This window comes from Denticeps clupeoides, chromosome 14 (genome assembly GCF_900700375.1).
Source record: "Denticeps clupeoides chromosome 14, fDenClu1.1, whole genome shotgun sequence".
Classification (NCBI taxonomy): domain Eukaryota; kingdom Metazoa; phylum Chordata; class Actinopteri; order Clupeiformes; family Denticipitidae; genus Denticeps; species Denticeps clupeoides.
In genome coordinates this window covers 12,100,603-12,116,045 of record NC_041720.1, presented here as the reverse complement: position 1 = coordinate 12,116,045, position 15,443 = coordinate 12,100,603, and the positions used below count along the sequence as shown (strand labels likewise).

At 43.0% G+C, this 15,443-nt stretch overlaps 1 protein-coding gene across 5 annotated transcripts in view; it reads right to left on the bottom strand.

Moving 5' to 3' along the window:
* nhsl1b (NHS-like 1b) overlaps positions 1-15,443 on the bottom strand; it is an 86,745-nt gene that overhangs the window by 17,170 nt on the left and 54,132 nt on the right. For 4 of the 5 annotated variants that reach the window (XM_028953588.1, XM_028953590.1, XM_028953589.1 and 1 more), the window contains exon 2: positions 415-567. In XM_028953588.1, the coding sequence (XP_028809421.1) occupies positions 415-567 (153 nt within the window). Of the gene's footprint in view, positions 1-414; positions 568-3,075; positions 3,298-15,443 lie in introns of those variants that run through there. The other variant, XM_028953592.1, reaches the window with a different exon arrangement.

The window sequence follows — 15,443 nt, the reverse complement described above, 5'->3', positions numbered from 1 at the left end:
CATTTTACTGGCTTTTCATCTGGTGTCCTGTTCACTTAAATGCAGGTCCACTTCAAAAACGTCTCCATTGTAGCTGAACAGTAGAAACCCCAACATTCATCTAGCAAGAGCTCGGTTCCTGTTACTGCAGCCGGGAAAAACAGCCGGAAACCAGGGCTGGACTGGGAGCTGTCATTTAATGTTCAAATGAACAATCTGATGAAGGATAACTAGCCATAACTTTAAAAAAAAAGTATATTCTTGAACCAAAATTAGCATTATTTGGATTTAATGGTTTATTTTGGTGTGTCCACCCACTCCCACCCAATTAATGTTACTAAAGGTCATATCTCTAGCCTCTGTGTGTGTGTGTGTGTGTGTGTGTGTGTGTGTAGGCTTGAAGAAGCAGTGTGTGTTAATGGAGTGCTACCTTACCTCTGAGTGCGGTTTTGAGGTTGACTTTGGCCTGTCGGTGCAGGTCCTCCACGCATGCTGGTCTGGAGCCAGGCAGGAACACGTTCTCCTGCTGGTGCCACGGAGCCGTGTAGTGCACCGTCCACTTACTCTCCTCATCAAGGTTGGACACGGCTAGAAAGAGGCAGAGAGATGGAAATCAGCCCGCTGCCCGCTCGACGTTTGACCACCGTTGATTGACAGATCGGATTACACACAAAAGGTTCTTGTATCGTTGGCCTGAAAATGGCCCCATGAATCAGACAGGGGGGTCCAAAAAAATCACAATGGTCTGTTCCAGCCTCCTAACTCCACAGACTCCTGCAATCGCAGCAGCTGATGTCTTTTGTGTGATCTTCTAATTCAGGAAGAAAGAGCCTCAAGAAGAACCATTGTGGCTTCCTGCACACCACTGTCAACGTTACTAAAACCCTGCAGGAAGGCGATGTGTTCCAGGAAGTAATGGGGTGGGGCTGCCGTAGGTGTGAATGGGCCATTGAGGGAGAAATATTTCGGAGGGAAGTGTTGGGGGCAGCGAAGGCCGTTTGGGCTGAGGTGTTCGCAAACGGCCTGCGGGGAAAGCCCTCACAGGTGCAAATGAGGACGGTCGGGTTGGGAGAGACACATCATCGTCTGACCGGAGCTGCCGGTGTAGGAGATAACGGTCTCCCTGGGAGACCCGAGGCAACTCTGATTGAGGGCAGGAGTGAGAAGGGGGAAGGGAAGTAGGAGTAGAAAAGAGGGGAGGGGGAAACAGAACCTTTTATGCTCATTCACGAGTCCTGCCCACGTGGAATGTTCTTTAAATGCAATACTAACGATAAGAAGCTCTGCAATATTTGCTGATAGTGCAAAGAAATAAATATTTTCTCTTTGAAGGGGATATTTTTTCCTCTCCTTAGATTCATAATAAAGACTACTCACACTAATAGACCTTCAGTAGCCTGGGCAGCATGTATGGCATCATGTCCTGTGAAGGGAGGGTCAGAACCACAGCACCAGAGGGCACTGATCATTTCATCGACCCCTCCGTCACGAGGCACAGACCCCGTTTACTGGTGCAGGGGTTAGGAACATACTCAAACCCATCAACAACAACATTGAAACTCCTCCAACAGAAATAACAGCAGTGGTGGCCTAGTGGGTAAGGAAATGGACCCGTAATCACGAACAGCCAAGGTGCCACTGAGGGGCCAAGGTACCGTCCCCACACACTGCTCCCCGGGCATCTGTCACGGCTGCCCACTGCTCACCAAGGGTGATGGTTAAAAGCAGAGGACACATTTTATTGTGCCACTGTATGCTGTGTTTGGTGTGCATCATAATGACAATTACTTCACCTTCACTTTTTCCACCAAGTACATACCTTGTGCAAAAAAAGTACTGCAACACCAGTAGATTGTGCCAAATGAGATATTATTAATTACATTTAATGAGTTATTGATTCTCATTCTCACAAAAAGCCTGTAGATGGTTCCATATATGATATTTTGTAACAAGTGTATTAATTAATCTTGAAAAAGGGGGGTCCTTTTATATCTTTAATTTGGCCAAAATAAATCAAGACACACCAATAGGAATACATCTTTCATCTATTGATTTAATTTCATTACATATTTCTGTATTTCTTTGCTCTTCTTATATACCTTAAATAAAAATGTATAATTAGTTGTTTAGTTAATGTTAATTAAAGAGAAAGTCTATATTCGTATAATATATATTGCATATAAAACTGATTCTAAAAAGCAACACTTATTTATTAGGACTTAATGGAGGAGGCACACACACAGAAATCTAGAAACACACACAGATACAATGGTATATTCCTAAATATCAGTAAAAAGTCACCTGAAGCCATTTCCTTCCAAAAACATACATCTCCTTTGTTAATCCCTCAGAAAAAAAATGTCTCGCACCCCATCTCTCAGGTACTCCAAACCCCCACTCATCCTCCTCCTCCATCACTCTGAATGGCTCTGAATAGCTGCACTCAGGCCTGGGTCTGAGGACCAAGGACCAAGGGCAGCCCAGACCCAGAACAAAACCTACATTGTCCTCCAACATCAATCTCCACATCGGCCTTAACCCAGCCGAGAGGGGGTCTTTTCAAAAACCTCAAATAATCTCTCCAACCGTCCGCCCCCACCCTAAAAACCACACACTGACGACAGATAAAGAGCCCAGCACACAGACCCTGGACAACTAGATCATCAGTCGAACGCTTATATACAAGTTTTAGACAAATCGGGTAAAGCCAGGGAGTGTCCTGATTGGTTCACAGGTATGTGACCAACAAAAAGAATACCTACAGCAAAATGACAATAAATAACTGTGGTTATTTGTCTGTTTTAATGTGATCAGAAACGACAGGCCACTGAGGTTCTACTTCTACACACCTGATCGAATGTGATTAGACACACACACACACCGCTGTCCCTCTGCATAAGTAATTACTTATATGGACACACAAATATTGCATATCATACTGTGTATGACTGTGTATGTGACAAATAAAATTTGAAATACAAATTAATGTCTTTCCAAGCAGAGCCTCACAGAATTGGTGAAAACATATTTTTCCAAGGTCAACATTTAAAAAACATTGGTGATTAGTATGAAAATGCAAATCAACCATGTGCTTACCCTTCTTTTTGAAGTATTTAATAACAGATTTGAGCGAGGTCCCAATGAACACCATTATTCCAGATGGTATCTCTGCACATGGGTGTGCAGAACCCCAAACAGGTAAAGAACAGAGAACAGGGCAGGTAACCGAACCCCCAAACTCTACACATACGCTGACCGTCTCTCTCTCTCTCGCTCTCCCAGTCAGCACCTAACTACTACTGAGTCAGATCAGTGTCCAGCAGACTCTCTCCTACCCCCTCACACACACCCCACTCCCGCTGGCAGCCCAGCCCTGGGAAACACCCACTCCCCCTTCCCGCACACACACAGACACACACCAGAGGCCGAGTGGGAGGGGTGTAGAATCAGTCCCGCTGCGCCATGGTTACCAAGGAGCTTTCACACACAGATACACACACATCAAGCTGCTTATATGTAGGAATGGTGTTACGTGCAATTATGTATTCATATATGTTGCTCAGTTTTTTTATGTAACTTATGTATAATTAAGTCCATTTGGGCTGGATGGACTACATATTTAACTAGTTTGTGCATTAAAATAACTATTTTATGTGTGTGTGTACGTGTTTATACATAGTTTGTCTGGAATGATAATGCAAAGAGATAAATATAACATTAATAGTGTGTGTGTGTGTGTGTGTGTGTGTGTGTGTGTGTTGGTGTAATGCTTAAGCCTCAAGGACATAAGTAGAGACTCTCCCACAGATAAGCCAGCTTGGTATATTAGCATCACTAGTGAATCTGTGCCAAGGAAATATACTCTAGATTGCAAACAATCTGCTTATCGATCCAAATCTTTCTCTCTCTCTCTCTCTCTCTCTCTCTCTCTCCTTACACAGAAAGATGCATCGTCCAAAATATGTAATAAGGTGAGAGGCAAGGTGATTACAATACACATTACATAAAAACATGCAAGAAAAATTTGTCTCCCCCACCCCCAGCACCCACATCCCCATTTCTGTTCATTACGGAGGGCACTGTGATAGGGGGTGGGGGTCGGAGGGGTTTGGGATGAATAGGGTTGCGAACGATCCAGTGATCAGGGTCACCACGCCCACTCTCACTGTGTCTCAATCTCAGTGAGCTGTGCAAAAGTGGACTTTTACATACAACGAGAGAGAGAGAGAGAGAGAGAGAGAGAGAGAGAGATGGTTTTGTGAATGTGTGACGTGTGTGTGTGTGTGTGTGTGTGTGTTTGAGCAGCACGCTTGTGCCAAGTGGCCCTCTGAAGCCTGCTCAATTTGGCTCTTAGTGCCAGCTTCAGACAGACCTGCTGTTGTGTGTGTGTGTGTGTGTGTGTGTGTGTAGCTGCCACGCGTACAGTATTAAGATAATGTATGCAGATGAGACATCCAATAATTAAAGCCCTATTGTTGTCAGCCTGTTCAGCTGCTGTAAAGTGGAGCAAAAGATACAGGATTACAGGCTCGGCCCGACCTACTAAGGGTCTCAGACACGCAATGGTACAAAACACAACCCCCCAAAAAACCCACATGTGCGTTGGTGTGACTGACTGGTATTGCTGAAAGATCTGATTCAATTCTAGAGGTCCCCCACATGTTAGTAATTACTATCAGAAATGGGTGAAAGAAATAAAAAAAAAAACAATTGGAAACAACTCTCTGACAGATGCACATGCACTTCCTCACACACACACAGCCCATTCTCACCTCCTGGCATCACATTCTGTTGCAAAACCCCCTTCCCCCCACACCAGTCCAAGTCAAACACACACTCTCACACCCACCCACATGCATGTATAGTGCATGTCACAGACCCACTAAGAAAACACCAAGAAAACACAGACTATGTATAGAGACATACAATTCTGCTTTTACAATACTAGCATATTATTGTGTCACCACGACACAGCATGGAGACACATTTTTAAAAACCCATTCAATGAATACATAATTCCATAAACTGTTTTGTTTTTTCTTTGTTCAACGTCCCCACAAGGGAAATAAAGACAACATAAAATTTCTAGTTTAATTAAAAGTTGTGTGTAGAAATCTCAACATATAAATTTTGCCATATCTCAATACTGCCATAGTATTGCATTATGGCTGTTGTGATATTGCTTAATAGAAGCCACAGTTTGACAGCGAAAATGTAATGCCTTTGCTGGCTTTATATAAGTAGTTTTATTATGGTAATATATTGAATTCATAGTGTGCTGTAGTTAGACAGAATCAAAGTACATACTGAATATGAGCCCTGAGATTGAAGGGGTGGTAGTAGCCTAGTGGGTAACACACTTGCCTATGAACCAGAAGACTACAGAGTCACAGGTTCAAATCCCACTTACTACCATTGTGTCCCTGAGCAAGACACTTAACCCTAAGTTGCTCCAGGGGGGACTGTCCCTGTAACTACTGATTGTAAGTCGCTCTGGATAAGAGCGTCTAATAAATGCCATAAATGTAAATGTAAATGTGTGTGTGTAAGTGTGTGTGTGTGTGTGTGTGAGCACAAATGCTTTTCCCATCATATCCATGCAAAACATGTGGACACTGAGGAACAGGTAGCAAAATAAAGCAGACAACAGCTAAACAAACATCCAGCATCACTAAACAAACGTGGCCAGGGTCGCCCAAATGGACGTTCACACACAGGTTCAGGACATCCTTCTGTCTTCTGATGGGTTCCTAATGGTTTTAGCACTGGCTTCATTTCCCACGCACACTTGACACTCAGTGCCACTGCCCTAGGAAAGGTGAAGACACACACACACACATACACAACCACACAGAAAAAGCAAGATCCTCCACAGTCTTTTTCCTCTCTTCCCCGTCTCTCGTTCCCTCTCTTCATCTCCTTTCATCACGTCAAGCCACGTCTTTCCAACTGACCTGATCCTTTGTGTTGGTCTGAGTGGCTACAGGGATTCCAGTACACACTCACACACACACACACACACACACACACACACACATCTGAATGGCACTAAAATCCAGAACATAGCCGAGGATCAGGCCAACCAAACCGGTTGAAAGTATGACTACTAGATTAGGTCACACATACACGACAAACACACACACACGGACCACTAACATTTCCACCACTTAACATTTCCATTTAAACTCTAATCCATTCCCAAACCTTACTTTGTGCTTACCAACCACGTTGTCCAGTCAGTCCTTGTTTCTGTGAACCTCATCACTTCAGCGATAGATCTTACCATATAAACAAAAGAACAAGTACATAATAGCACCTCGATGAGAAAATAAAGTACTTTTTGTGTGTACTTTCGCATTAGAGAGGAGAGTGGGAAGAGGAAATGGGCCCATGGGCCCAAATGTAAGCAGAAGTGGCGGATTAGGGTTTTGTGAAAGTCGAATTTGAAAAGTGAGCGTATAAGCACGAGGAGCAGTAAGGCAGGGCCAGCTTTTGTGCGAGAGAACAGGGCTGGGCCTCCGTCTATGGGAACCTGCTCTATTGTGGTGCCTGGGGAACAGCCTGAGGACACAAAGCCAACCGGCGAGGACACGGCAGACCCCGACCGCAGACTTGTGATTTGATGTGGCGAGGAAAGAAAGAATTCTTACAATAATAAAAAAAAGAAGCTGTTTGAACACAAGTCTAGACACATGTGTGAGCAGAAAGAAAAATTTAAAGCCCAACAAGGTTCTCGAAGGAACAGAGGGAACACTGCTTTGATGTGGAAAGTAACAGAGCTCCACTCCAGGAAACACTTGAGGTATATGTGGAAGGAAAAGATGGCAGAGGTGGAGAACAAGAAGAGAAAGAGGCAAAAGGAAAAAGCGGGAAGACGCGGCAACAAAGCTGAAATACAAGAATATGCCCTAAATGAATGTGGCCACTAACTGCAAAAAGCTTGGAGATGGTTTTCTTCTAAAAGTTGTTTTTAGGGACCATATTCGTTAGTTGGCTAACTGTTATTGTAAAATATTTTTTTCTGATTCCACATCCATTTCCAATGACAGTATGCAATGCATTTTCTTGCACTCTGGCGTCATAGTCATCATTTTTACGTAATTATACACTTTTGAGCCAGAACTCGCTAAATTGCATTAGTAAAATTACCTGGACAAGAAATATTGTGTGAAATGTTTAAAAACCTTTTATTTTCATTTTCCAAACCCACTATGTGGGTGCAGTTTTAGGTGATTTGCTCTACATCAGTCAATAATAATGGTGATCTGAGGAATTTGAGAAGCATTTACGACTCACTCAACCTGGCAACCCATGGTTTGGTTTTATAAATAATTAAATGGTCAGTAAATTAAAGAGGCACAGGCCACAGACAAAACTCTCTCCTCATGAGTGGACCTGCCTGACAAGCAAACAGAAATCATGTCAGTAAACACCAGTGGCCGCGTAATTGCCGCTTTGTCGTCACCTTATCATGCGGCGAATTGGCGCCTAATGCGACTCCCCGAGGAGATTTCAGCCGCGGCTGAACTCGTCCTGTCGAGCACAGCAGCACAGCTGCAGCAGGGCACCAGCGGCCTTTGTGCCGCAGTCACAGGTGATTTGTGCTTCATGGGGTCAGGGACCTCTTGCTCCCTGCTGGCAACCTCTCACCCGCCTCCTAACGGGAAAGTGTCATATTTCACACCCCTCTAAGCGTGTTTGTGTTTTTGAAAGGGAGTAAGCTTACTGTAAACTCCCACAGTTTGTACCTATGTACGTGACTGTCATGAAATGTCAAGAATCCATCCCTCACACTCATTCTGATGGACCATGGTGCTTTGGATGCAATGGGTTCATTAGTCTTCAGGCAATGCTTTAATCCCTTAAAAATAACAGGATTGACAGTGATCCCATACAGTACAGGCCAAAAGTTTGAACACACCTTCTCATTCAATGTTTTCTTTATTTTCATGACCACATTGGTAGATTCTCACTGAAGGCATCAAAACTATGAATGAACACATGTGGAGTTATGTACTTAACAAAAAGTGGAGACCTGGCCACCACAGTCACCGGACCTGAACCCAGTCGAGATGGTTTGGGGTGAGCTGGACCGCAGAGTGAAGGCAAATAGGTCAACAAGTGCTAAACACCTCTGGGAACTCCTTCAAGACTGTTGGAAACCATTTCAGGTGACGACCTCTTGAAGCTCATCGAGAGAATGCCAAGAGTGTGCAAAGCAGTAATCAGAGCAAAGAAACTAGAATATAAAACATGTTTTCAGTTATTTCACCTCTTTTTGTTAAGTACATAACTCCACATGTGTTCATTCATAGTTTTGATGCCTTTAGTGAGAATCTGCCAACGTAAATGGTTATGAAAATAAAGAAAACACATTGAATGAGAAGGTGTGTCCAAACTTTTGGCCTGTACTGTACCTTGTCAACCAAATAAGAGGGTATAATCTTTCTTTTTAATACATTAACGTGTTATTTTTATGACTAAATAAATGTAGATTGTTTCCATGCACAGCAGATCTGTGTTTGCATTTGAAGGCCACTGTTTATACTCATAGTACTAAAAGTAAGCATGCAATACAATTGCACTATTTACTTGTGTTGTTGCCCCGCAAAACTAGGCTACCTGTACAGACATGTTCCAGTACACTCAGCAGCCACCCCGTCTCTGGGTGTATCGATCCGACGCCTCCCCCCAATTCCCAGTGGTCTCTGCGCATCAAAGAGCTTTTCTTGGTGCCCATATATTTCCAGAGCCTTCCAGAGCCTTGGCCCCGGGCTATCTCCATGCCCCTGCTTATTTCTACAGCGAGGAGACGTTTCTATTCTGTGGGTGGACGACTGCTCTGTTTGTTGTGTCTACGCCGGCTGTATATGTGTCTATATATATCCTCTGTGTGTGTGTGTGTGTGTGTGTGTGTGTGTGTGTCCACGGCTCCAGCGTCTGCTTGTCAATGGCTGGCTGAACCCATTTAGCTGATGGCTGTATGTCTCCATGCTTGCTGTGTCTCAGATGGATGCCGTCATCCACGATCATCCACAGAGTCTTCCTCAGCGCTTTAGAGCCCTGATAGGGAACTAATTCACCACAGAAACGATCCGTGACAGACTAACAACATAAATGAGGCGTTAGGACATGGAGGTTTTAGATTGGAAGTTTACCGGTGGAGACATATTTACACACTGCAGTAGCGTATGCTGGCTGGAGTCTGACCTACATTCTGTTATGTCTCCAGCCGCCCTCGAGCAGGGGGGAGCAGACAATCTCATACATTATTTAGATGTCTTAAACTGGGCAAGGCTACGTCACTGATTCACTGATTCATTCATCAATTCATTCATTCATTTCCAATACTTTTCACCAATACAACATCAACTACATCATCTTCTCTAATCACAAATTCAAATGAATAAAATAAAGGCTTAGCTGTACCATGCATTTATGTGCAGTAAGAAGATGTACAGAGTAGGGATGTACTCACCATACCTGTTGATACCAAAATTCTGAAAACGGGAGGGTATTTTGTTTTGTTTTTGATTACCATAGTTACCACAGGCAACGTTGTGCTGAGGCTGTCTTCTAGCCAGGCTAAAGAACAAGGAGATGTGATAACTGATTTGCATAAGGCAGTATGAAAATGTTTTTAAAAATGGAGTCTAGGGCCCCATCCACACAAAATGGTAGGATGTTAGTAGCCTAGTGGGTAAAACATTCGCCTATTAACCGCAAGACCCAGGTTCAAATCCATTGTGTAACTGAGCAAGACACTCAAGATGATCCTTCATTAGTCCCACAAGTGGGAAATTTACATTAACCCTAACCTGCTCCAGGGGGACTGTGCTGTAACTACTGATTGTATGTCACTCTGGATAAGGGTGTCTGACGAATGCTGTAAAATGTAAACAAGAATGTTTATAATGGGAATATTTATAATATTTACTTGAGGTTTTGGCAAATTTATTAAAAATAAAAAAACACACACGTACATAATGGCTCAATACTTTGTCGATGCACCTTTGGCAGCAATTACAGCCTGAAGTGTTTTTGAATATGATGCCACAAGCTTGGCACACCTATCCTTGGCCAGTTACGCCCATTCCACTTTGCAGCACCTTTCATCAGGTTGGATGGGAAGTGTCGGTGCTGCCATGTTAAGATCTCTATGTTAAATCAGACTCAAGTCTGGGCTCTGACTGGGACACTCAAGGACATTCACAAAGTTGTCCTGAAGCCATTCCTTTGATATCTTGGCTGTGTGCTTGAGAGATGAACCATCGCCCGAGTTCTGAGTTCAAGAGCGCTCTGGAGCAGGTTTTTATCCTGGATTTATCTTTGCCTCATCAGATCAGAGAATTTGGTTTCTCATGGTCTGGGAGTCCTTCAGGTGCCTTTTGGCAAGTTCAGGCAGGCTGCAATATGCTGCCGTCTGGCCACTCTACCATACAGGCCTGATTGCTTCAGAGATGGTTGTCTTATCTAGTCCAATTAAGCTGCAGAAACATTTCAAGGAGGATCAGAGGAAACAGGAGGCACCTGAGCTCAATTTTGTCTTTCGTGGAAAACTTATGTGCTTTCTCAGTTTATCATTTTTAATAAATTGGACAAAACCTCAAGCAACTATTCACATTGTCATTATGGTGTGTTGTGTGTAATTTAATCTTTTTTTTTTTTCAAATAAGGCTGTAACATAACAAAATGTGAAAAAGTGATGCGCTGTGAATACTTTCCCGGATGCACTGTAAGATGCTAATTACATTTACATTTAAGGTATTTGGCAGACGCCCGTATCCAGAGCGACTTACAACGTGCTTTCAAGTTACCATCGATGAAGAGATCAATTCTGGTTCACTAGGACCCCAACTATGAATATTTTTATTCACTCTGTTGTAGATTCTGTACACAAGTTCAACAATAAGAAAGTTACAAGTTCATCTAAATATTCTTTAAAGAGGAAGGTCTTGAGCTGTCGTTTGAAAATACTCAGTGACTGAGCTGTTCTGACCTCGAGGGGAAGTTCATTCCGCCACCGAGGGGCCAAGACGGAGAAGAGTCTAGATGAATGTCTTCCTTTAGCGATGGAGGGACCAGGCGATAACCCATTACAACCATTCTTCCAGGATATCTAATTTTGCATTATACACCTAATTATTTTTATATTCTTGGAATATAGAAAAAACCTTGAACAAGTTAAAGGCTGATTTAAATAACTTGGAAATAAGTAAATAACTTTACAATAATTAAATATTGGATTTGGCACCATCATTCTTTGGTTCAGTTTTGCTTTGGTGCATGGTGCACATTTCTAACGAAAAGACAAGGCTGGAGAACAACAATGTGTTCAACTCACTGCGGTGGAGAAATAAACGCCAAGCAAGAAGAGCACCTTGGGTGAAACATGATGGCTTACAACACCCCTTACAGGTCTGGTGGGGGGTTACAACGGCGTTCGGGCCCTTTCTCCGTGTGTCCGTGTGGATGACATTTCAGATAATGGGTGCAGTGGTGGCCTAGCAGGTAAAAAAACGGACCCATAATCAGGAGGTTGCCCATAATCAGAAGCAGAGGACACATTTCGTTGTGTACCACGTGCTGTGCTGTGTTTCACAATAGCAATCACTTCACTTTCACACGTTTTTTTAGAAGACTAAAAACCCAGTTTATAGAAAAGCCTACTCACGTGAACAGGGCCTAAGTGCATAGTACTTTTAAGGACTAAGAATGTCATTCTATTGGTATTGACTAATAGTGTTTTGTGAACACGCAGCCCTGAACCGTGCCTATAAAATAATGTAAAAAATATGAGTGGGAATGCAGCCCTGGATAACGTGAGTGATGTAAAAACGTTCCTTCATCATGTAATGACACTGTAGTAGGGTAAAGGAGGTGTGGTGTTATTATAGGTGGCTGAAGAGAGATAATCTGGGTTAAGTGTTCAGATCAGGGTCACAGAGCCGACCGCCACCTGGGAATCCAGAGCTGTTGTGTAGAATAAAGATGTGTTTTCCACTCCTGTCTGCTGTCTTCTAGCTTGCCTGTTGTGTGCAATGGGGGGGATGAAAACCAGACAGAGTTATGAACTGACCCATTTTTCTCCAGAGCATTTCATTAACCATCACAGCCAGAGGTTTCTTGGGCACAATCGGGCCAGCCAATCATCAACAAGCCCCACCGACCAATCAGGTAGACTAACGGCTGCAAACTATCAGCGATCTAGTGGAGACCATGACCGACTGTCAAATGCAATATTTATCTCTGGGAAAAGTCAGTGGTTGCTCCTCCATCTGGGACTGTACTGGTCTAAGACCAGCAGATCCAACTTGATGACGAACTGTGTGTAGAGGCTTCTTATCTCTTGATGACCGCTCATCTTACTTCCACTGTAAGATTTCAATCCTGCTAATGGTTATACCCTAAGCCCCTGCATCATGCAAGAGAGCACTATGTGGCTCTTTTGTTATTTGTTCTGATAAGTTCTGCTCTAGAAAAGCGCAACTGAAATCAGAATGGAGGCCGTGTTAAGGAGAGTATAAAATAGAATATTAGCCATATCTTTAGGAATTGTAATTCTAACTTAACTCATGTTATGAGACCCAACATCGACCATGGACCGTCATGTCTGTCACCCACCCACCTGCAAAGGTGCTTTTCTATTTTATTATCCATTAGTGGTAAAACATCTTAAAGACACAGCATTACAGTCCTAAGGTAAAGAGAGTTTATGTAAGATTTTGGAAGTTAAAAGACTTGTGTGAGGAACATTAACTCTCATCTACCATTTCCGTAAATTAAGGAAAAACCCTAGTTACCACGGTCACCAAGTCGTTAGGATCGGATCCGCAAGTTCGGACATTTCGGTAATATGGCCTCTGGTTTATTAAGCAGGACAATGAGATCTTGGAACCTGAGGAGCACCAAGGTCGCATTTAAGGAAGTCTGAGTATACCGTGTATTAATCTTAATCTTCATGGTATTAACGTCATTGTCCGCTCCATACGGGTGGTAGCCTAGCGACTACTGAACCAGTCCTACCACTACAACTCTCTCCCCGAACTCGACACTTCACCCAGTGCCATTGAAGCTCCTTGGGCCGTGAAAATCCCAGGACGTTCCCAAAGGGCACAACTGCAACGTGCCATTATGCACAGAAACCCACTCGTCCCAATAGAGGATGTTTCCATGACGATGATGCAAACAGGCGCACAACAGCTATCGCTGTCACCATGCAAATGCTCCAGGACACGCCATCACACCAGGCCGCAGCACTGAGAATCAGCTCAGATTAAGGGGATCGGACAGGATAAACATGCACTTGACATCTGTGCTGGCAAAGCCAGGCTAATGCTACAGCAACACGCACTGGTCCGGTACCAACTCGCACATAAAGAAACAGACCGCGATCCAATCAGACTTCAGCAGTTCGTGTGCTTTAAACTCACCTCCAGGGTCGTTAATACCTGTACCACTACCCCCCGGTTTACACGTCATATATTTGCTTATTAGGTTGAATGTCATTGCATGCTCCATCCTTATAACAGGCAGAACAGAGCAAATATTTTAATGCTTCCCTGGAGAGGGCTGGGGGATTCATCTCAGTAAGTGACGGGAAAACGTCCCCTGTGAGTGCTCCAGAGGCGAGAGGTGATATTAAAAGATGGCTGATGGCGTTGGGGGTCTACCACACCCTCTTAATCCTTTCTCAAAAAACCCACAACCGAGACCTCAAATAGCTGCTGGGTCCCGTCGGTGTCATGCAAGGCTCTACGAGGTGAAGTTGGTCTGATGAACTCCAGGGACTAATTAAGTTATTGGAAGTCTCTGTGAATAAAAATGAAATGAGACATTCTATGTTTGGGCTTGATGACAATAACAAAGCACATCCACGTTGGTTAATATCATGCTAATGTATAGAGTAATTAACATGCTATGAATATGTTAATTCACCTGCCAATTAAGGATTTTTTTTTCTAAGCATTACAAAAAATAAATACAATTATTTTCTACAAAGGTCACATACTAAAGTAATGTTTGGTCCAGCTTGTCACTGCTCTTCTATTGTGGCTAAAGAAATGATGACACCTAGTGGCCAAAAAAAGAAGTGCCAGACCAACATTTATTGTTCTGCTGTTGAAATGACATGAACTGCACTGCACTTAGGCTTGGTGGTTTAAGTGCTACACAAAATGGTGGTTACCATGGCAAAATACACCCCGTTCTGCTAAACAAAATTACAGCATTCTGCTTTTTCCGATTCTGAGAATACTTGAGAATGAGAGACAGATAGATGGAGAGGGAGAGAGAAAAATATATATCTCTCTTACCAAAGCAAATGTTTTTAATCAACACAAAAATATGTACGAGTGTGATTATGATTTTGTTTATTGTGTTTTTCATGCTGCAATTAATATAAGCATTGAACAAAATCGATCAGTGAAGTCACCCATACATCCCAATACACACCTCCTCTACACCAGTATTTAGGGATTTGCTCTATGCTTCCTCGGAATATGAAATTAGCATAGACCAGTAGTGGTGTAAGAAGAAGTGTAATCGATACACTTGAGTATTGCAATAATTTATTGTGCAATACTGTATCAATTTCCATAATAAAACTGATATTTAATTAACAGCTTCCAGAAGAACATTTACAGCAGGACCCCTACATTGAGTTTAACTAAAGTATCGTTTTTTTCGCTTTAATCTGTATGCACACAAAAGTGTCTTCTTTTAAAAAAAAAACACATATATGTCATGAAGCTAGAACCGTACACAGCCTTATTGATCAAAGGCCATGATGTAGTAGCAGGGGACCTGTAGGGATAATAATGAACTCAACCTATAATAATGTAGATTTATCTATTAAACGAACAAACCTTCCCTTCAATATTTCACGTCCCTTGAAGATCATAAGATTAAGGTTTTTGCTGAGGAGAGATTTTCATTCATCCAACCAACAATCGGATATCAGTGGGAGATGACCAGCCTACGTTAATTTGAGCTGACAGCAAATAAATACTGGTTATAAAATCCAAGGTTGCCCAAGCATTTCCATTTAATCAGTCTATTTATCCAGTTAAGCAAAACCCACATGGGTCTTTGTTTTGTTGTACTGTACACCTGCTCCCCGCTTCTAACTGGTTATTGCCTGCAAATCCAATAGGCCTGAGCCCCCACCTGCCTAAAAGGGCCTCACCTGGCAACCACAATTCAATTACCTCCACTTAACCAGCCGCCATGACTGAGGAGCAACACCAATTATCCACCAAACTTGCCAAAATCTGCAAGAGAGGGATCAATTAGAATCTGACGAGTCATGATGGAGTGGGACCCTAGTGACAGAATTAGAGCAGACCCCCCACCCCCACCCCCCACCCCAACACACACACACATGCATTCTGGGAAACGTAATGAATTGTTCCCCTTGGTTTCCGGATGAGTGCCAGTCTAACGGCAATTACGCTTCATAACGG